Source organism: Ranitomeya imitator, chromosome 2 (assembly GCF_032444005.1).
Source record: "Ranitomeya imitator isolate aRanImi1 chromosome 2, aRanImi1.pri, whole genome shotgun sequence".
Classification (NCBI taxonomy): domain Eukaryota; kingdom Metazoa; phylum Chordata; class Amphibia; order Anura; family Dendrobatidae; genus Ranitomeya; species Ranitomeya imitator.
Window position 1 is genome coordinate 297,528,886 of NC_091283.1, and position 23,207 is coordinate 297,552,092.

Sequence of the window (23,207 nt, forward strand, 5' to 3'; positions counted from 1 at the left end):
GAAAAATTAAAAAGTTAAAAAAATGTATTTATTTCCATTTTCCCATTAGGGTTAGGGTTGGGGTTAGGGCTAGGGCTAGGCTTAGTGTTAGGGCTAGGGTTAGGGTTGGGGCTAAAGTTAGGGTTAGGGTTTGGATTGCATTTACGGTTGTGAATAGGGCTGGGATTAGGGTTAGGGGTGTGTCTGGGTTAGAGGTTTGGTTAGGGTTACCGTTGGGATTAGGGTTAGGGGTGTGTCTGGGTTAGAGGTGTGGTTAGGGTTACCGTTGGGATTAGGGTTAGGGGTGTGTTTGGATTAGGGTTTCAGTAATAATTGGGGGGTTTCCACTGTTTAGGCACATCAGGTGATCTCCAAACGTGACATGGCGTCCGATCTCAATTCCAGCCAATTCTGCATTGAAAAAGTAAAACAGTGCTCCCTTCCCTTCCGAGCTCTCCCGTGTGCCCAAACAGGGGTTTACCCCAACATATGGGATATCGGCGTACTCAGGACAAATTGGGCAACAACTTTTGGGGTCCAATTTCTCCTGTTACCCTTGGGAAAATACAAAACTGAGGGTTAAAAAATAATTTTTGTGGAAAAATTTTTTTTTTTATTTTTACGGCTCATCAGGGGCTCTCCAAACGCGACATGGCGTCCGATCTCAATTCCAGCCAATTCTGTGTTAAAAAAGTAAAACAGTGCTCTTCCCTTCCGAGCTCTCCCGTGTGCCCAAACAGGGGTTTACCCCTCTCCTAGTGTATCCTCACCCACCCCCTGCAGACTGTGAGCCCTCGCGGGCAGGGTCCTCCCTCCTTATGTACTCGTGTGCCTTGTTATCTGCTCATGTTTAATGTATTTGTCTATATTTGCCCCGTATTCACATGTAAAGCGCCATGGAATAAATGGCGCTATAAAAATGTATAATAATAATAATAATAACATATGGGGTATCAGCGTACTTAGGACAAATTGGACAGCAACTTTTGGGGTCCAACTTCTCCTGTTACCCGTGGGAAAATACAAAACTGGGGGCTAAAAAATAATTTTTGTGGGAAAAAAAAGATTTTTTATTTTCACGGCTCTGCGTTATAAACTGTAGTGAAACACTTGGGGGTTCAAAGTTCTCACAACACATCTAGATAAGTTCCTTGGGGGGTCTAGTTTCCAATATGGGGTCACTTGTGGGGGGTTTCTACTGTTTAGGTACATCAGGGCTCTGCAAATGCAACGTGACGCCTGCAGACCAATCCATCTAAGTGTGCATTCCAAACGGCGCTCCTTCCCTTCTGAGCTCTGCCATGCGCCCAAACGGTGGTTCCCCCCAACATATGGAGTATCAGAGAACTCAGGACAAATTGGACAACAACTTTTGGGGTCCAATTTCTCCTCTTACCCTTGGAAAAATACAAAACTGGGGGCTAAAAAATAATTTTTGTGGGAAAAAATTTTTGTTTTATTTTTACGGCTCTGCATTATAAACTTCTGTGAAGCACTTGGTGGATCAAAGTGCTCACCACACCTCTAGATAAGTTCCTTAGGGGGTCTACTTTCCAAAATGGTGTCAACTTGTGGGGGGGTTTCAATGTTTAGGTACATCAGTGGCTCTCCAAACGCAACATGGCGTCCCATCTCAATTCCTATCCATTTTGCATTGTAAAGTCAAACGGCGGTCCTTCGCTTTCAAGCTCTCACATGCGCCCAAACAGTGGTTTACCCCCACATATGGGGTATCAGCGTACTCAGGACAAATTTTTGGGGTCCATTTTCTCCTGTTATCCTTGGTAAAATAAAACAAATTGGAGCTGAAATAAATTTCTTGTGAAAAAAGTTAAACGTTCATTTTTATTTAAACATTCCAAACATTCCTGTGAAACACCTGAAGGGTTAATAAACTTCTTGAATGTGGTTTTGAGCACCTTGAGGGGTGCAGTTTTTAGAATGGTGTCAGACATGGGTATTTTCTATCATATAGACCCCTCAAAATGACTTCAAATGAGATGTGGTCCCTAAAAAAAATGGTGTTGTAAAAATGAGAAATTGCTCGTCAACTTTTAACCCTTATAACTCCCTAACAAAAAAAAATTTTGGTTCCAAAATTGTGCTGATGTAAAGTAGACATGTGGGAAATGTTACTTATTAAGTATTTTGTGTGACAGATCTCTGTGATTTAATTGCATAAAAATTCAAAGTTGGAAAATTGCAAAATTGTCAAAATTTTCGCCAAATTTCCGTTTTTTTCACAAATAAACGCAGGTAATATCAAAGAAATTTTACCACTATTATGAAGTACAATATGTCACGAGAAAACAATGTCAGAATCACCAGGATCCGTTGAAGCGTTCCAGAGTTATAACCTCATAAAGGGACAGTGGTCAGAATTGTAAAAATTGGCCTGGTCATTAACGTGCAAACCACCCTTGGGGTAAAGGGGTTAACAACTATGTTACTATGTTAATTACACAAGTCTGGAGCTGAGCACAGAGGACTTAAGGTACCGTTACACTAAACGACTTACCAACGATCACGACCAGCGATACGACCTGGCCGTGATCGTTGGTAAGTCGTTGTGTGGTCGCTGGGGAGCTGTCACACAGACAGCTCTCTCCAGCGACCAACGATCAGGGGAAAGACTTCGGCATCGTTGAAACTGTCTTCAACGATGCCGAAGTCCCCGGGTAACCAGGGTAAACATCGGGTTACTAAGTGCAGGGCTGCGCTTAGTAACCCGATATTTACCCTGGTTACCATTGTAAAAGTAAAAAAAAAAAAAAACAGTACATACTCACGTTCCGATGTCTGTCACGTCCTCCACCGTCAGCTTCCCGCACTGACTGTGTCAGCGCCGGCCGTAAAGCAGAGCACAGCGGTGACGTCACCGCTGTGCTCTGCTTTACGGCCGACGCTGACAGTCAGTGCAGGGAAGCTGACGCCGGGGGACATGACAGACATCGGAATGTGAGTATGTACTGTTTTTTTTTTTTTTAAACTTTTACAATGGTAACCAGGGTAAATATCGGGTTACTAAGTGCGGCCCTGCGCTTAGTAACCCGATGTTTACCCTGGTTACCAGTGAACACATCGCTGGATCGGCGTCACACACGCCAATCCAGCGATGACAGCGGGTGATCAGCGACCAAAAAAAGGTCCTGATCATTCCCCAGTGACCAACGATCTCCCAGCAGGGGCCTGATCGTTGGTCGCTGTCACACATAACGATTTCGTTAACGATATATCGTTGCTACGTCACAAAAAGCGTGACTTTGCAACGATATCGTTAACGAAATCGTTATGTGTGAAGGTACCTTTAACTTGAGTAGAATAAGGCTGTATCTGGCAGCTTCTAACAATACGCTGCAAGCTTTAGTATGGTGGGGTGCTTTACAAATGACTGAATCAGAGAGCAGATTACTTCAGCTGGACAGCACACACACTCATATGCCAAACTGGATGGTACTATTGGTCCCAAGCACCATAATCTTAGTCGCTGGAGAGAGCCCCTGTTTCCAATGTCTCCTCCATTAACAGCAGAATGAATAAAGCCACGTTTCATAGAAAAATTAAAACCCCTAATACATCTCCAGTGAGATGTCCTCCTCCCCTCACAAATTAACATGTGGTGAAGGAGAATTACATATAGCTAGGAAGTAAGGAATACTAATTACAATTTAAACTCCTTTTGTAAGTAAAACCTCACAATGGAACATATGGAAAGTGAGAGATAATGCTTTAACTTCTATTGAAGCAGAGGACCCCTGTAGTGTATAGGTAATTGAACAGGAGATGTCTTCTAGGGGAAAAGAGATACCAAAAGGAGAGGTGTTTATTTGAGAAGTGTGCCTTCCCAGGCATATAACTACTATTCACATACCACAGTTTGTAGTCAGCCCGGCTCCAGTGTTCAAATAGGAATATTGAGGTTGGTATCAATCCGATATGTATGAGAGAAATTTTCATAACGAAGAGAATAACATGATGCATTCATTCACATCACCGGGAGGCCATTAGAATCCCTCCAATTGAATAATGTTCTTATAGATGTTGTGACCCAGGTCATATTTGGACTCTATGTGCATGTAAAATCATGCTAAAAATATATTGTCAATATCTAAAATCTTAAAGAGCTGAAAACATTTCACAAATAGCCCCCCATGAGGTAATCAAGGTGAGATGTGTGGGCGTAACTTAGGAGCTAATAAAAAAGCAGATCATTGGTCTGGGTTATTGTCGGATCGCTGTGCAAGTTCTGTCCAATTCCCAATCAAAGTGCTTCCCTTCGCTAAGCTCTGAGCCATTTCTGTGACTAAGGCTGGTTTCACATTTGCGTTTTTTGCCGCTGCGTTTTAGCGCAAAAAAAGCATGCATTTTTTTTCCTATACTTAACATTAAAAACGCATGCTTTTTTGCATGCGTTTTGCCACCGCATGTGTCTTTTGTATGCATGCGTTGTGTTGCAGAAATGCAACATTGTAATTTTAGCGGCGTTTTTTTGCCGCAAAAAACGTATTGCTGTCTATGTAAACGCATGCGTTTTTAAGCACATGCGTTTGGTTGCGTTAAAAACGCATGAGTTTTTATAAAAAAAAACAAGAAAAAACACTGATAAGCCACCCCACACCATAAAATTGATAAAGGGATCCTAACCCTACCTCTAACCCTTGGGATCCTAACCCTAACCCTAAGGGGTAGGGTTAGGGTTAGGATCCATTAGGGTTAGGGGTAGAGTTAGGGTTAAGATCCCTTAGGATTAGGGTTGGATTAGGGTTAGGATCCCTAGGGTTACTAGGGATCCAAACCCTAACCCTAGCTATTTCTGTTTATAGTGGGTTTTCTTGTTGATTTTGATTGGCAAGCTGTCACACACTTCTCATCATGCGTTTAAAAAACGCAAATGCATGAAAAAACGCATGTAAACGCGTCAAAACACCGCGTTTGTAATAAAACATGCAAAAACGCATGCGTCTAAAAAACGCGGCGTTTTACCGCGTTTACATGCGTTTTTTTCACCACATGCGTTTGCGTTTAAAACGCTGCGTTTTTAAACGCAAATGTGAAACCAGCCTAAGTTTAGTAATTTTCTTCGGCTTTCCCTTTTATTTTATGTAATTGTATATATTGTTTTGTTGCCATTTTGTATGTTTATTATAAATACTGCTTATCTTTCCTTATTAAATACCATATATGCTCGTGTATAAGCCGAGATTTTCAGCACATTTTTTGGTGCTGAAAATGCCCCCCTCAGCTTATACACGAGTCATTGTCCAGAAAGCCTGCGGGGGAGGGGGAGCAGCGGCAGGAGAACATTTCATACTCGCCCTCTTTGTGCTACCGTCGCTGCATCTCCGTCCCGATGCTGGCTGCTCTTCCTGTGCTCAGTGGTCACGTGGTACCGCTCATTAAGGTTATGAATATGCATGTTTCTCCACTCCCATAGTCGTGGAGCGCATATTCATTACCTTAATGAGCAGTACCATGGGACTGCTGAACTCAGGAAGAGCTGCCGGCGCCAGGACAATGGAGATGTATGAACGGCGCGAGGAGGGTGAGTAGGACGGGGGTGTGAGCCATGCATATGTCGGGACCAGGGGAGCCACACAAAACAGGACAGGATGGGGGCAGCCACACATAGCAGAACAGGGATAAGGGGACAATGCATACCCGGCTTATACTCGAGTCAATAACCTTACCCAGTTTTCTGTGGCGAAATTAGGTGCCTCAGCTTATACTCGGATCGGCTTATATACGGTATAACATTTTATAGGTCTGTTGCTTTTGCTCTGTAAGCTGCACCCCGAAGGCATACTGTATCTGCAATGGGTGTCCCATCAGCCTGTATAAGGCTACGTTCAGACTAGCGTTGTGCGCCGCTGCGTCGGCGACGCGACGCACAATGCACGAAAAACGCGGCAAAACGCACGCAAAAACGCTGCGTTTTGCGACGCGTGCGTCGATTTTTGCCGAAAATCGGACGCAAGAAAAATGCAACTTGTTGCGTTTTCTTGGTCCGACGCTTGCGGCAAAAAAGACGCACGCGTCGCAAAACGCAACAAGCAAAAACGCATGCGTCCCCCATGTTAAACATAGGGGCGCATGATGCGTGCGTCGCCGCTGTGTCGCCCGACGCGGCGCCGACGCAGACTAGCACAACGCTAGTCTGAACGTAGCCTAAACTATTGGTGGTGGCAGCGAGTAGTTTCTGTGTTATAGTGAATTTGGAAGTGACCGTACAAGGGTTTATACATATAATTCATGCTTTTAAACCGGGGGTGTCTATACCACATGCTGCCTGTTAGTTACCTAATAACCTGCCTAGTCTAGTGGTGGAAGCAGCTGCGGTCTCATCTGTCAATCATTTGGTCAATTTCATACTGTCCGGACAACTGGAGTCAGCAGAGTTGCATTCCCTTGACAAAGTGATAACATCAGGTGGATCTGCATGCCCCCCCTCTCTGGCTGTGTACCTTTGACAACACATATAGTGACAGAAGCAGATATCGTAGGAGCAGATCTCAGAGAAGATATGACACTCCATTTGCAGAAGCCCTAATATATTACAAAATGGCAGAAAACCAGAGCAGTAGAATTTCCCATAAAGTAACTCCTTTTTGGAAAATAAAACCCTCAGTGAATCCTATAGATTACTATACAGTTGTGGCCAAAAGTATTGACACCCCTGCAATTCTATCAGATAATACTCAGTTTCTTCCTGAAAATGATTGCAAACACAAATTATTTGGTATTATCTTCATTTAATTTGTCTTAAATGAAAAAACACAAAAATAATTGTCCTAAAGCCAAATAGGATGTATTTCCACACCAAACATGAAAATGGGTGTCACTATATGGTATGAAATATCATAAGTAGTTCTCTTGCTAGCCTGCGTGGGCTAAGCCCCCCTTCTTGGAGTGATGCTGCAACAGTTTGTAGCTTCAAATTCCTTCCCTTTCACTCAGCCAAGAGCTGCTTTGCCAATGTACTGGGGGGAGTTTTATGGCCGAAAGGAATTTACGACCAGGTTAGAATCTTCCACCAGCTAGAACTGGAAAAATGGCTCCAAAATTCATGAAAGATTCTTTGTTTGGTTTTTGTACGATATTATGCACCATGTTTACGTTAAGAACACGAAAATATATATTCGTATTCCCACTCAGTGTATCTACCAATCCCTTGAAACTCGGGCTTCTAACTCCATCTGGTAAAGAAGTAGGGATTTCTCTGTAAATATGTATCCCAGATAGGACATATTTGATCTCATTAGAATGCCCACGTTAATCTGAGATGAATGATGGGTTTGTTAGGACCATGACATGTTTTGTAGTGAAGTTATAGAAATTAGAGAGAATAGTTTAAAGTTTAGGCAGAATGTAGAGAGAGGAGGGTCTGGATAAGCCAGCCTTTCTGTGATGTCACAGCCTTAAGGTTTTAAGTGTTTGGCAGGCTCTGAGGAGTCACTTTCTTCTTGATTTCTTGTCTTCTGGAAGAGCCCTGCACACGTCCAAATGAGCTGGGACGTATGGTTGCCTGCAATGCTTTGAACATGTGAGTGTTACTTTTTCTCATGTAATCCTTGTTTATTTCATAATTACCCTTGTACATATTTGCAATTGTCTCATTTGTAACATCTTTATAAAATATTTTTGATAAAGCACTGCCTAATTATTTTTATGGGATATAATATTTAATATTAGTTCGTTCATCCTGCTCTAAACTTACCCTGTCTTCTGAAGGGAAATACACTACTGTGTTGGGTTAGCTTCGGACCCGTTTAATCGAAGCTGGTGGCAGCGATAAGTGTGCAGACTGTTGAGTGATGCTGTAGCGACTGCGGCGTTGATAATTATTGTTCCTGCCTGAGTGGGAGTAGTTATCGCGTCGCTGCAGCGTGCCCAATAGCCAGTACATAGCAGGCAGCCTTTCTGGCGACTAATTACCCAGGGTGCAGTACCTAATCTGACCTGAGAGTAAGGGGGCGCCAGAGAGCTGCAAGTCTTAAGTGGAACTGTAAGCGGGATATACATAAATCCCTGCAGTTCGTGGTATATTGAAAAGCGGTGGGATACCTAGAATAAGCCCCTGCTGTAAACTAAGAGGTCAATAGCCTTGTGTGTGTTTTCTCATCACATTGTTAGCAGTGGAGGGATAACTAAGATAAGCCCCCCTGCACATGTGATAGCCGTCTGTTGGCCTAAAGTCACCCCAACCTGTGACGTAGGGGTGACGGTCACGGTGTGAATCGTGACAAATTGGTGGCAGCGGTCAGGGGGAATCCTGACAATGGGTGTGGACAAAAGTATGGGTACTGTTCGAAAAATCATGTGATGCTTCTCTAATTTGTGTAATTAACAGCACCAGTAACTTACCTGTGGCACCTAACAGGTGTTGGCAATAACTAAATCGCACTTGCACCCAGTTGACATGGATTAAAGTTGACTCAACCTCTGTCCTTGTGTGTACCACATTGAGCATGGAGAAAAGAAAGAAGACCAAAGAATTGTCTGAGGACTTGAGAAACCAAATTGTGAGGAAGCATGAGCAATCTCAAGGCTACAAGTCCATCTCAAAAGACCTGAATGTTCCTGTGTTTACCGTGCGCAGTGTCATCAAGAAGTTTAAAGCCCATGGCACTGGGGCTAACCTCCCCAGATGTGGACGGAAAAGAAAAATTGACAAGAGATTTCAACGCAAGATTGTGTGGATGTTGGATAAAGAACCTCGACTAACATCCAAACAAGTTCAAGCTGCCCTTCAGTCCGAGGGTACAACAGTGTCAACCCGTACTATCCGTCGCCGTCTGAATGAAAAGGGACTGTATGGTAGGAGACCCAGGAAGACCCCACTTCTTACCCCGAGACATAAAAAAGCCAGGCTGGAGTTTGCCAAAACTTACCTGAAAAAGCCTAAAACGTTTTGGAAAAATGTTCTCTGGTCAGATGAGACAAAAGTAGAGCTTTTTGGGTAAAGGCATCAACATAGAGTTTACATGAGAAAAAAAGAGGCATTCAAAGAAAAGAACACGGTCCCTACAGTCAAACATGGCAGAGGTTCCTTGATGTTTTGGGGTTGCTTTGCTGCCTCTGGCACTCGACTACTTGACCGTGTGCATGGCATTCTGAAGTCTGAAGACTACCAACAAATTTTGCAGCATAATGTAGGGGCCAGTGTGAGAAAGCTGGGTCTCCCTCAGAGGTCATGGGTCTTCCAGCAGGACAATGACCCAAAACACACTTCAAAAAGCAGTAGAAAATGGTTTGAGAGAAAGCACTGGAGACTTCTAAGGTGGCCAGCAATGAGTCCAGACCTGAATCCCATAGAACTCCTGTGGAGAGATCTAAAAATGGCAGTTTGGAGAAGGCACCCTTCAAATATCAGGGACCTGGAGCAGTTTGCCAAAGAAGAATGGTCTAAAATTCCAGCAGAGCATTGTAAGAAACTCATTGATGGTTACCAGAAGCGGTTGGTCGCAGTTATTTTGGCTAAAGGTTGTGCAACCAAGTATTAGGCTGAGGGTGCCAATACTTTTGTCTGGCCCATTTTTGGAGTTTTGTGTGAAATGATCAATGTTTTGCTTTTTGCTTCATTCTCTTTTGTGTTTTTTCATTTAAGACAAATTAAATGAAGATAATAATACCAAAGAATTTGTGATTGCAATCATTTTCAGGAAGAAACTGAGTATTATCTGACAGAATTGCAGGGGTGTCAATACTTTTGGCCACAACTGTAGGAGTAGTGACTATTTTGACTCCACAGGTACTTTCTGAAAATTAGCATGCAGAGGATGTTGGAGAGTGAAAATTGCACATTTGCCATTTTTTTCCCTACACATACTGCCCAGATTGTGCTCCAGGAGACACACACACCATAAACTAAGTACCGTATATACTCGAGTATAAGCCGACCCGAGTATAAGCCGACCCCCCTAATTTTGCCACAAAAAACTGGGAAAACTTATTGACTCGAGTATAAGCCTAGGGTGGAAATGCAGCATTTACCGGTGAATTTCAAAAATAAAAATAGATCATTATTTCCCCATAGCTGTGCCATATAGTGCTCTGCACCGTTCATATTTCCCCATAGGTGTGAACCATATAGTGCTCTGCACCGTTCATTGTGCCCCCTAGCTGTGCCATATACGGTGCTCTGCACCGTTCATTGTGCCCCATAGATGTGCCATATACGGTGCTCTGCACCGTTCACTGTGCCCCATAGCTGTGCCATATACGGTGCTCTGCACCGTTCACTGTGCCCCATAGCTGTGCTGTGCCATATACGGTGCTCTGCACCGTTCACTGTGCCCCATAGCTGTGCCATATACGGTGCTCTGCACCGTTCACTGTGCCCCATAGCTGTGCTGTGCCATATACGGTGCTCTGCACCGTTCACTGTGCCCCATACATAGCTGTGCTGTGCCATATACGGTGCTCTGCACCGTTCACTGTGCCCCATACATAGCTGTGCTGTGCCATATACGGTGCTCTGCACCGTTCACTGTGCCCCATAGCTGTGCTGTGCCATATACGGTGCTCTGCACCGTTCACTGTGCCCCATAGCTGTGCCATATACGGTGCTCTGCACCGTTCACTGTGCCCCATAGCTGTGCTGTGCCATATACGGTGCTCTGCACCGTTCACTGTGCCCCATACATAGCTGTGCTGTGCCATATACGGTGCTCTGCACCGTTCACTGTGCCCCATACATAGCTGTGCTGTGCCATATACGGTGCTCTGCACCGTTCACTGTGCCCCATAGCTGTGCTGTGCCATATACGGTGCTCTGCACCGTTCACTGTGCCCCATAGCTGTGCTGTGCCATATACGGTGCTCTGCACCGTTCACTGTGCCCCATAGCTGTGCTGTGCCATATACGGTGCTCTGCACCGTTCACTGTGCCCCATACATAGCTGTGCTGTGCCATATACGGTGCTCTGCACCGTTCACTGTGCCCCATACATAGCTGTGCTGTGCCATATACGGTGCTCTGCACCGTTCACTGTGCCCCATAGCTGTGCTGTGCCATATACGGTGCTCTGCACCGTTCACTGTGCCCCATAGCTGTGCTGTGCCATATACGGTGCTCTGCACCGTTCACTGTGCCCCATAGCTGTGCTGTGCCATATACGGTGCTCTGCACCGTTCACTGTGCCCCATAGCTGTGCTGTGCCATATACGGTGCTCTGCACCGTTCACTGTGCCCCATACATAGCTGTGCTGTGCCATATACGGTGCTCTGCACCGTTCACTGTGCCCCATACATAGCTGTGCTGTGCCATATACGGTGCTCTGCACCGTTCACTGTGCCCCATAGCTGTGCTGTGCCATATACGGTGCTCTGCACCGTTCACTGTGCCCCATAGCTGTGCTGTGCCATATACGGTGCTCTGCACCGTTCACTGTGCCCCATAGATGTTCCACATAAATTTGTGCCGCCGCTGCCGCAATAAAGAAAAAAAAACACATACTCACCTCCCTTGATTGCAGCTCCCGGCGTCTCGTTCCGGCGCCTCCATCTTCCCGGCGTCTCTGCTCTGACTGATCAGGCAGAGGGCGCCGCGCACACTGTATGCGTCATCGCGCCCTCTGCCTGAACAGTCAGAGAGCAGAGACGCCGGGAAGATGGAGGCGTCGGCCGGGAAGATGGATCGGCGCCCGGCGGCTGGAACGAGGACAGGTGAATATGCTATACTCACCTAGTCCTGGCGATCCTCGCGCTGTCCCCTCCTGTCTTCGGTGCCGCAGCTTCTTTCTCTATCAGCGGTCACCGGCACCGCTGATTAGAGAAATGAATAAGCGGCTCCGCCCCTATGGGAGGTGGAGCCGCTTATTCATTTCTGTAATGAGCGGTCCCACGTGACCGCTGAAGAGAGGAAGAAACTGCAGCGCCGAAGCCCGTGGGACGGCAGGGACAGCGCGAGGATCGCTGGGACTAGGTAAGTATACCCCAGCGCCCTCAGCCCCTCACCCGCCGACCCCACCGCTACCGTGACTCGAGTATAAGCCGAGGGGGGCACTTTCAGCCCAAAAATTTGGGCTGAAAATCTCGGCTTATACTCGAGTATATACGGTAAGTTCTTCTCATTATAGTAATGGCAAATACATGGATGATAAATGTGGTTTGGGCACACTGCAAGGCTCAGAAGCGAGGGGGAGATTTGACTTTAGGAGAGTGGATATTGCTGGATTGGTTTATGGAAGTCATGTTGCTTTTTAGCAGCCTTTGAGCCACTATGGAAACATCTGTTCATTCCATTGACAAATTATGGACCTGAGTGGGGAATTGTTTTTTGCGTGATGAGTAGAAGCTTGTATTGGTATTATTTTCACCTACATAACATTGTTTGGTGGCTTTTTATTCCATATTTGTGAGGCAGAATGAACAAACAGTTGAACACCACGCTATCCTTGTTCATGCTGAGTTTTTTTTATTACACTGTGAACTGCCATTGTTTTGTGAATTCATTTTTATATATAACCTGTCATTTTTATGAACAGTGTAAGTAGAAATGGTCAAAAAATTAAAATTCAAGGATATTTTATTAAAAAATAATTGATTTTATTCTTGACAGATGACTGTACCTGGAGGTCAGAGGGACATCTGACATCTTCACTTTTTAAATCAGATGATCTTGAGATTAACCAGGATTCTATTGAAGAGAATGCCATTACTCCATATGTTCCATCATTCCTTAACAGCAAAGATCAAACATCTGATCCTTTGAAACAGGTCCTGTCTTCAGATTCATTACTGACTGCTAAAGAATATCAAACTCACAAAAAAAGCATTAAAAAAAGAACTGCTCCTAAAGCAAAGAAGCCATTTTCACGTTCAGAACATGGAAGTAGTTTTCCCCTCAAAAAGAATTTTCTTAAACATCAAAAATTTCACACAGCAGAGAAAAGATTTTCTTGTTCCATTTGTAGGAAATGTTTTAGCAAGAAATCAAATCTTGCTAGTCACATGAGAATTCACACAGGAGAGAAGCCATTTTCATGTTCAGAATGTGGAAAATATTTTACAGAGAAATCAAGTCTTGTGAGACATCAGAGAAGTCATAAAGAGGAGAAGCTTTTCTCATGTTCAGAATGTCTGAAATGTTTTAGCCGGAAAGCACATCTTGATAGCCACCAGAGAACCCACACTGGAGAAAAGCCTTTTTCATGTTCAGAATGTGGGAAATGTTTTGTAGATAAAGGAACTCTTGTTAAACATCAGAGAACTCACACAGGGGAGAAGCAATTTTCATGTTCTGAATGTGGGAAATATTTTAGGCAGAAATGTAGTCTTGTTATGCATCAAATAACCCACACAGGGGAGAAGCCTTTTTTATGTTCAGAATGTGGGAAATGTTTTAACCGGAAAGCGCATCTTGATAGCCACCAGAGGACCCACACAGGGGATAAGCCTTTTTCATGTTCAGAATGTGGGAAATGTTTTAACTGGAAAGCACATGTTAACAGACACCAGAGAACCCACACAGGGGAGAAGCCATTCTCATGTTCAGAATGTGGGAAGTGTTTTTACCAGAAACCAGATTATGTTAAGCACCAGAGAATTCATACAGGGGAGAAGCCTTTTTCATGTTCAGAATGTGGGAAATGTTTTAACCAAAAAGCGCATCTTGATAGGCACCAGAGGACCCACACAGGGGATAAGCCTTTTTCATGTTCAGAATGTGGGAAATGTTTTAACCGGAAAGCACATCTTGATAGCCACCAGAGAACCCACACAGGGGAGAAGCCATTCTCATATTCAGATTGTGAGAAATGATTTAACCAGAAATCATATTTTGTTAAGCACCAGAGAATCCATACAGGGGAGAAGCCTTTTTCATGTTCAGAATGTGGGAAATGTTTTGTTAAGAAATTATCTCTTCTTCGTCACCAGAGCATTCACACACTGGAGAAGCCTTTTTCATGTTCTTAATGTGTGAAATGTTTTGCTTGGAAAGCAACTCTTAAAGGGAAGCTGTCACCAGAAAAAAAGGTTATTAACCTGCAGATAGGGGCATAATCTGCAGGTTAATTGCATTACTAACTTGATTAGCACCTGCAGGTAGCCGAAGGCTGCTGGGAGAAAATAAACTTTATTCTCCTTGGCAGCATCCGGTTTTAGTCAAAGGTATGTCACGGCGCTGGTTCATTCACCGCTCTGAGAATACAGAACGTCAGCTGTAACCATGCCCCCGACCTGACGGACACTGGCTCTGCATTGGGGCAGGTGGCCAATCAGTGTTGGGGCGTGGTTATAGCCACTGCACTGTGTACTCAGAGCAGTGACTGAACCAGCGCCATCCCTCTGATTTGAAGCCGAATGCTGCCGGTGAGAATAAACTTACTTTTTACCTAGCAGCATTCGGCTGCATGCAGGCGCCGGCCAGGTCTTTGCTTTCTTACTCAAATTATGGAAGTATAAGTTTGCAAAGAAATCGCCTACATCCATGATCTGTTTGTAAGTTGGAAGCTTGCTCAACCCCATACCATAGTCTGGATGATTTGCTCATGGAAGTGAATATAGTGCAATGTTATTTTTATTACTTACAGTGGAGGAAATAATAATTTGATCCCTTGCTGAATTTGTAAGTTTGCCCACTGACAAAGACATGGACAGTTTATAGTTTTAAGGGTAGGTAATTTTAAAGGGACTCTGTCACCTGAATTTGGCGGGACTGGTTTTGGGTCATATGGGCGGAGTTTTCGGGTGTTTGATTCACCCTTTCCTAACCTGCTGGCTGCATGCTGGCTGCAATATTGGATTGAAGTTCATTCTATGTCCTCCGTAGTACATGCCTGCGCAAAGCAATCTTGCCTTGTGCAGGCATGTACTACGGAGGACAGAGAATGAACTTCAATCCAATATTGCAGCCAGCATGCAGCCAGCGAGTAAGGAAAGGGTGTATCAAACACCCGAAAACTCCGCCCATATGACCCAAAACCAGTCCCGCCAAATTCAGGTGACAGGTTCCCTTTAACATTGAGATAGAATATCAAAAATAAAATTCAGAAAATCACATTGTATAAATTTATTTGCTTTTTGTGTATTTATTACTTTTTTATGACTTCACGGTTTTATGATATATGTATCATGGTGCAATCGCTTTTTTAGATGGAAGAATTTTTTTAGGGCCTTATTTATGGGATTATAATTACTTATACACAGGTTGGGCCATTTATAAGGATACACCTAAATAAAATGGGAATGGTTTGTGATATCAACTTCCTGTTTGTGGCACATTAGTATATGGGAGGAGGAAAACTTTTCAAGATGGCTGGTGACCATGGAGGCCATTTTGAAGTTGGCCATTTTGGATCCCAATTTATTTTTTTCAATAGGAAGAGGGTCATGTGACACATCAAACTTATTGAGAATTTCACAAGAAAAACAATGGTGTGCCTTTTTTAAGGCTAAGTGCACATGTTGCAGAATTGCCGTGGAAATTTCCACGGCAATTCTGCATCCTTGCCGCGGGTACATCGCATGCGGAATTGGCATGCGTATTCCCGCTGAACACTAGCATTTTACAAGCGTAATAAGCTTGCAGAATGCTAGCGTTTTCCAAGCGATCTGTAGCATCGCTTGGAAAACTGATTGACAGGTTGGTCACACTTGTCAAACATAGTGTTTGACAAGTGTGACCAACTTTTTACTATTGATGCTGTCTATGCATCCGATTCTGCAGCGGAAAAAAAATGCAGCATGTGCACAAAAATGCGGAATGCATTCTAAGATAGGATGCTTAATGTAAGCCTTTATTAGCATTTTTATACCGTTTTGATAGCGAAAAAACGAGAAAAAAAGCAAAAAAATGCAAGTTTATGACCACTTATAAAATGACCACTTATAAAATGTGTTCAAAGTGCTGCCTGTTGTGTTGGATTGTCAATGCAACCTTCTTCTCCTACTCTTAACACACTGATAGCAAGACCGCAGAAGAAATGCAAGCACAGGCTTCCAATATCCGTCGTTTCAGATGCTGCACATCTCGCATCTTCACAGCATAGACAATTGCCTTCAGATGACCCAAAGATAAAAGTCTAAAGGCCCCTTCACATTAAGCGACGCTGCAGCGATACCGACAACGATCCGGATCGCTGCAGCGTCGCTGTTTGGTCGCTGGAGAGCTGTCACACAGACAGCTCTCCAGCGACCAACGATGCCGGTAACCAAGGTAAACATTGGGTAACTAAGCGCAGGGCCGCGCTTAGTAACCCGATGTTTACCCTGGTTACCATCCTAAAAGTAAAAAAAAACAAACACTACATACTTACCTACAGCCGTCTGTCCTCCAGCGCTCTGCTCTGCACTCCTCCTGCTCTGGCTGTGAGCACAGCGGCCGGAAAGCAGAGCGGTGACGTCACCGCTCTGCTTTCCGGCTGACCGACGCTCACAGCCAGTACAGGAGGAGTGCAGAGCACAGCGCTGGAGGACAGACAGCGGAAGGTAAGTATGTAGTGTTTGTTTTTTTTTACTTTTAGGATGGTAACCAGGGTAAACATCGGGTTACTAAGCGCGGCCATGCTCTTAGTTACCCGATGTTTACCCTGGTTACCAGTGAAGACATCGCTGGATCGGTGTCACACACGCCGATCCAGCGATGTCAGCAGGAGTCCAGCGATGAAATAAAGTTCTGGACTTTATTCAGCGACCAACGATGTCACAGCAGGGGCCTAATCGTTGGTCGCTGTCACACATAACGATTTCATTAACGATATCGTTGCTACGTCACAAAAAGCAACGATATCGTTAACAATATCGTTATGTGTGAAGGTACCTTAAAAGAGTCAGATCGGGAGACCTTGGTGGCCATTCAACTGGCCCACGACGACCAATCCACTTTCCAGGAAACTGTTCATGTAGGAATGCTTGGACCTGACACCCAAGGTGGTGCACCACCACATTATGGGTGTCAGGTCTGAGCATTCCTACAGGAACAGTTTCATTCCTACATGAACATTCATATTTTGGCTATTATTTCCTAATATTATTTATTTTTATATTCTTGTGTTTTTAATTCCTAGTGTGGGCACATGTTTCTTTTGTGGTATCTCAGTTTGCCATCTCTATATAATAAAGGCAATTTTATTTGAACTTTTACTTGTCTGGTATTCTTTTTAGTCCACTGGTTCAGTGTCCTCCCTCTTACAGAAAGGTTGAAAGATGCTTTGGCAGTGTACGAAACCCCAGAGTCCTTGGAGGCTACCATGTCATTGGCTATAAGTGTGTACAGACGCCCGAGGGATAGATAGGTAAGACCACCTTCTCCAGAGCCCTCTTTCCGGGACAATATTCCTGTGCCAGAGGGGTGGTCTGGGAGTGAACCAGTACTTGTGGAGTTAGAGGAACCCATGCAGTTAGGAGGTGCTTCTGCATCAAATGTCTCTCCTGAGATTCCCAAGAAAAAGAATGTGTTACTTTTATGGAAGAAAGGGACATTTTATTGGGGCCTGTCCATTGATTCCTCAGCTAAAAATGACTCGATTAACCCTTGGGAATGGCATTCCCATCATCAACCTGTAATTCTCGGTTTATCCTGACAGCAGAGGTGGTGCTAGAGTGAAGGACAGAGAATTTCTGTGTTTGTAGACAGTGGAGCTGGAGTTATTATGGATGCTCAGTTTACTAGAACTTATGGGCTTGCTTGCTCTACCTTAGCTAAGCTCATTCCTATTTACGCCATCGACTCAGCGCCACTCACACAGAGAGCTTTGACACAGATTATTCATAACAAAAGACTGAAGGTGGAGTCTTTGCATTAAGAGATAATTCCTTGTTATGTCCTGGAGAGTCTCCCCACTCCAGTTATACTGGGTTTTAGCCTGGTTGGTGAAACATTATCCGATATTGGCAATCCAGATAAATTGTGGAATGGGGAGATTACTGCCATGAGAACTTCTTAAACATTTCTCTTTCTGCAGTATCTACAGGTACCTTACCTGCATTTTTGTCTGGTTTTGAGGCCGTACTTTCTGAGAAAGGGTGTCGGGATTTGCCTCCCCATCATGCATATGACTGTCCTATTAAACTGACTCCAGGAGGTAAACTACCCATGTCCGAACTGTACAAATTTTCCATCCCTAAGAGATAAGCCATTAAATATTTTATTGCTGAGAGACTTGAGAAGGGGCATATCAGACCTTCATCTTCGCCCGTGGCTGCAGAGGGTTTTTTTTTAAGAAGAAAGATAGCGGTCTCCATCCCTGTTTAGATATCCGGGAATTAATTAATTACTGTCCAAGATCCATATCCTCTTCCTCTTATTCCAGATTTATCTAACCAGGTTGTGGGAGCAAAGGTTTTCTCCTAGTTAGATTTAAGGGAGGCCTATAACCTGGTTAGAATCAGGGAAGGGGATGAATGGAAAACGACATTCAATATCCCTGAAGGACATTTCAAGAGCCTTCTGGGGGTGCTGCCTTATATACAGGATCTGCCTATGGGGGGGTGCTGCATTATATATAGAATCTGCCTATGGGGGGTGCTGCCTTATATACAGGATCTGCCTATGGGGGGTGCTGCCTTATATATAGGATCTGCCTATGGGGGGTGCTGCTTTATATATAGGATCTGCCTATGGGGGCGTGCTGCTTTATATATAGGATCTGCCTATAGGAGGGTGCTGCCTTATATACAGGATCTGCCTTTGTGAGGGGCTGCTGCCTTATATATAGGATTTGCCTATGGGGGGTGCTCCCTTATATACAGGATCTGCCTATGGGGGGTGCTGCCTTATATACAGGATCTGCCTATGGGGGTGCTGCCTTATATACAGGATCTGCCTTTGGGGGGGGGTGCTGCCTTATATACAGGATCTGCCTATGGGGGGTGCTGCCTTATCTACAGGATCTGCCTATGGGGGGGTGCTGCCTTATATATAGGATCTACCTATGGGGGGTGCTGCCTTATATATAGGATCTGCCTATGGGGGGGTGCTGCCTTATATATAGGATCTGCCTATGGGGGGTGCTGCCTTATATACAGGATCTGCCTTTGGGAGGGGCTGTTGCCTTATACATAGGATCTGCCTATGGGGGGGTGCTCCCTTATATACTGGATCTGCCTATGGGGGGTGCTGCCTTATATACAGGATCTGCCTATGGGGGTGCTGCCTTATCTACAGGATCTGCCTATGGGGAGGTGCTGCCTTATATAAAGGATCTGCCTAGGGGGGGTGCTGCCTTATATATAGGATCTGCCTATGGGGGTGCTGCCTTATATATAGGATCTGCCTATGGGAGGGTGCTGCTTTATATACAGGATCTGCATATGGGGGGTGCTGCCTTATATATAGGAACTGCCTATGGGGGGTGCTGCCCCATATATTGGATCTGCCTATGGGGGGGTGCTGCATTATATATAGAATCTGCCTATGGGGGGTGCTGCCTTATATACAGGATCTGCCTATGGGGGGTGCTGCCTTATACATAGGATCTGCCTATGGGGGGTGCTGCTTTATATATAGGATCTGCCTATGGGGGCGTGCTGCTTTATATATAGGATCTGCCTATGGGAGGGTGCTGCCTTATATACAGGATCTGCCTTTGGGAGGGGCTGCTGCCTTATATATAGGATCTGCCTATGGGGGGTGCTCCCTTATATACAGGATCTGCCTATGGGGGGTGCTGCCTTATATACAGGATCTGCCTATGGGGGTGCTGCCTTATATACAGGATCTGCCTTTGGGGGGGTGCTGCCTTATATACAGGATCTGTCTATGGGGGGGTGCTGCCTTATACTACAGGGTCTGCCTATGGGGGTGCTGCATTGTATTATATTGTGGACTATCTGGCACATTATACTATATGGAGGTTATCTATGGGGCCATCATACAGTGTGGAGATTACAGTGAAGGGGCCATCATACTGTGGAGATTACAGTGAAGGGGCCATCATACAGAGTTAGAGCCATCAAACAGTTTGGAGGTTACTAAGGGGTCAGTATACTGTGTGGGTGGTACTATACAGTGAAGATGCATAGTGTGCATAGGGGAGCTGTACAGGGGGGACAATCGGGACATTATTAAATGTAAAGTGAGCACTTATTGTTATAGGGGAACTCAGGTTACTGTGACTATCAAAGGGGCACACAGGGCAATATTACTTTCTAGGGGCAAAATGTGGGTGCTGTTTGCTAGGGCATTTGCACCTGGCATTACTATATTATAGAGGGTTACTTTAGAATTTAGAGGACACATTGAACCACACAGCAGGTGCAGTAATAGGGACACATATGGCAGCAGCGGCTCAGTATTGGGGTATCAGGTGCAGTAATAGGGACACATACGGCAGCATTGGCTCAGTATTGGGGTATCAGGTGCAGTAATAGCGACACATATGGCATGAGTGGCTCAGTATTGGGGTATCAGGGGCAGTAATAGGGACACATACGGCAGCAGCGGCTCATTATTGTGGTATCAGGTGCGGTAATAGGGACACATACGGCAGCAGTGGCTCAGTATTAGGGTATCAGGTGCAGTAATAGGGACACATGCGGCAGCAGCGGCTCAGTATTGAGATGAGGAGTTTGTGCAGGTTGGGGATAGATGGTGATGGGGCTGGAGAAGTGAAATGTGTCTTTGTTGTATTCTCTGCAGACGAGTTGTACTGGAAGAAGTTGTCATGTCGGTCTGGGCCAGATGGAAAAGACGGGAAAAGTGAATGATTCCATCAGAAAGGACGTCAGCGGTAAGTCATTATCTGTAACTGTGCTGTGATCTCTTATATGTTCTGTAGGACTGGTATCTACCACTGACCATATGGCGGTAATATCCATATTGATCTTTATATAGAGATTATTTTCAATAACAGCGCGATCATCTGCTGAGGTTCTCCCCCAGTATTAGGGAGCGTCACCGAATTGTAATCAAGGTTACCTGGTTAGGGGCCCACTCAGAAGCTTGGGGCCCACTCAGACGCTTTGCCCCCCCTGGACCAAAATCCTAGCTACGCCTCTGAGAGCCTGGTTATGTCTTCGGTCTGACCAATGCATGGGCGGTGTTCCAGCATTTCATAAATTATATTTTCCATCATTTGGTGGGCAGGTTTGTGGTGGTCTATCTGGATGATATTTTGGTTTATTCATTGGATTTGGAGACACATCAGAGGCATAGTAAACAGGTGCTTCAGATATTAAGGGATAAGAAGCTTTATGCCAAACTAGAGAAATGTGTTTTCAACGTCCAGGAGATGCAGTTTTACTAATTTTTACTAGAAGTTTATTCAAAATTATTCTGTAATGGTGAAAGCCTCTACTGACATGACAAGGAAGTGGTCTGATTTTTCTAAATAGTTGAATGCTGATCAGCAGGCTTTTTCCTCCTTACAGAGTTGTTTTGACACTGCACCTATACTCAGTCATATGATAAAAGGGTGAGAAATATCAGGCTAAGTGGATGCGTCGGAGCTGGGAGTTAGAGCTGTGCTCAGTGTCCGTCCCCTGGTAAATGGCATCCATGCTCATTCTTTTCCAAAAAATTATCCTCAGCTGAAATTATGACGTGGGTATTAGGGAGCTTCTGGCAATAAATTGGCATTTGAGGAATTGCAACATTGATTGGAGGGAGCAGTCCAACTTATTACTGTTATCACGGACCACAAGAACCTGTCATATCTTCAATCGGCTTAACGTCTCAACCCTAGATAAGATAGGTGGTCCCTTTTTCTTTACTAGATTTAATTTTGTGGTCACTTTCCGTCCCGGAGCTAAAAACACCAAGGTTTGTGCCCCGGAGCTTCCTAGGTGGTGGTGACCATGAGAACCCTGCCCCAATTTTACAGAAGGGGATAGTTATTTCAGCCTTGTACCCTGACCTGGAGGAAGAGGTGTTGGAGGTTCAGGGGGATGCTCCTGTCCTTAGGGGAGGTAATTTGTACCGTATAATTTGTGCCGTAAAGTTATTAGGGAACATCATAACTTGGTGCTTGGTCATCCAGGGGGTAAGGAAACCGCAGACCTCCTTTCTCGTCGTTTTTGGTGGCGCTGGTTGCATCGGAATGTGGTTGAACAGGTGTCTGATTGCAGTGTTTGCGCGTGTTCTAATGTATCGCATACCTGTCAATCTGGTCCTCTTATTCCACTGTACATTCCTAGTAGCCCATGGACACATCTGTCCATGGATTTATTACTGACCTACCGGTATTGGTAGGTAAGATGGTGGTTGTGGTGGTTGTAGATAGGTTCAGTAAAATGGTTCATTTCATCGCATTACTGGCACTTCCGAATGCTAAGACTCTTGCTTAGGTTTTTGTTAATTAGATCATGAAGCTTCAAGGGGTTTCCTCTGATGTGTCAGATCGGGGGACCTAAGTTCTGGAAAGCTTTCTGTTCTCGACTGGGGGTGCAGCTGTCCTTTTCCTCTGCTTTCCATCCTCAGTCAATGGGACAGACCGAGCGCATTAATTAGAATTTAGAGACTTACCTCAGGTGTTTTGTCTCCGAAAATGAGGATTTGGCATCTTGCTTACCGTTGGCTGAGTTTGCTATTAATAATCGCCAAAAATCTCCCTGCAGGTCACTATTCTTTAGAGCATACGGTTTCCATCCATAGCTTGGTACTTTTAGTGAGGGAAGGGCTTCAGGAGTTCTTGAGGAGGAACGTTTTGCTTTGTCATCCTCTTCTGTGTGTCAGGGGGTTCAACATAGTTTGAGGATGGGAGACAGGTAGAAACTTATTGGCTGACAGGAAACGCTTGCCAGGTCCAGACCTAAGTGTGAATAACTTTGTGTGGTTGTTAACCAGGAATATCAAGTTGAAGATCCCTTCCTGGAAGCTGGGACCTAGGTTTATTGGTCCCTATAAAATAACCACCGTCCTTAACCCTGCAGCTTTTTGTTTTGACTTACCTTAGGCTCATAAAACCCACAATGTGCTCTACAGGTCTCTGCTCAAGAAATATGTTGAACCTCTTGAATCCTCTTCCCTGCTGCCGCCCCAATCCTTATTAATAGTAATTTGGAGTACCAGATTTAGAATATTGTTGATTCCCATCTTGAGCGTTGTTCTCTGCAGTACTTGGTGCACTGGAGGGCTTATGGTCCAGAAGAAAGGATGTGGGTTTCTGAATCAGAGGTGAATGCCCCTAGGTTGGTTCGCTTGTTCCATGCCTCTCATCCTGAGAAACCAGGTCCTGAGTGTCTGGAGGTCACTTGCAGAAAGAAGGGGTACTGTCACAGGTGTGTGTGTAGGACCTAGCAGTGATCTCCACCTGCTGCTGATTAACACACCCTTGCTGGATGTTTA

General features: G+C 44.8%; 1 protein-coding gene across 1 annotated transcript in view; it reads left to right on the top strand.

Annotated features, from left to right (window-relative positions):
- The window catches only part of LOC138663319 (oocyte zinc finger protein XlCOF22-like), a 60,965-nt gene extending 46,294 nt beyond the window's left edge, over positions 1-14,671 (top strand). Inside the window, exon 8 of the mRNA XM_069749495.1 lies at positions 12,540-14,671. Coding sequence (XP_069605596.1) covers positions 12,540-13,741 — 1,202 coding nt within the window. The 3' untranslated portion in view covers positions 13,742-14,671. The remainder of the gene's footprint in view (positions 1-12,539) is intronic.
- The last annotated feature ends 8,536 nt before the right edge of the window (positions 14,672-23,207 follow it).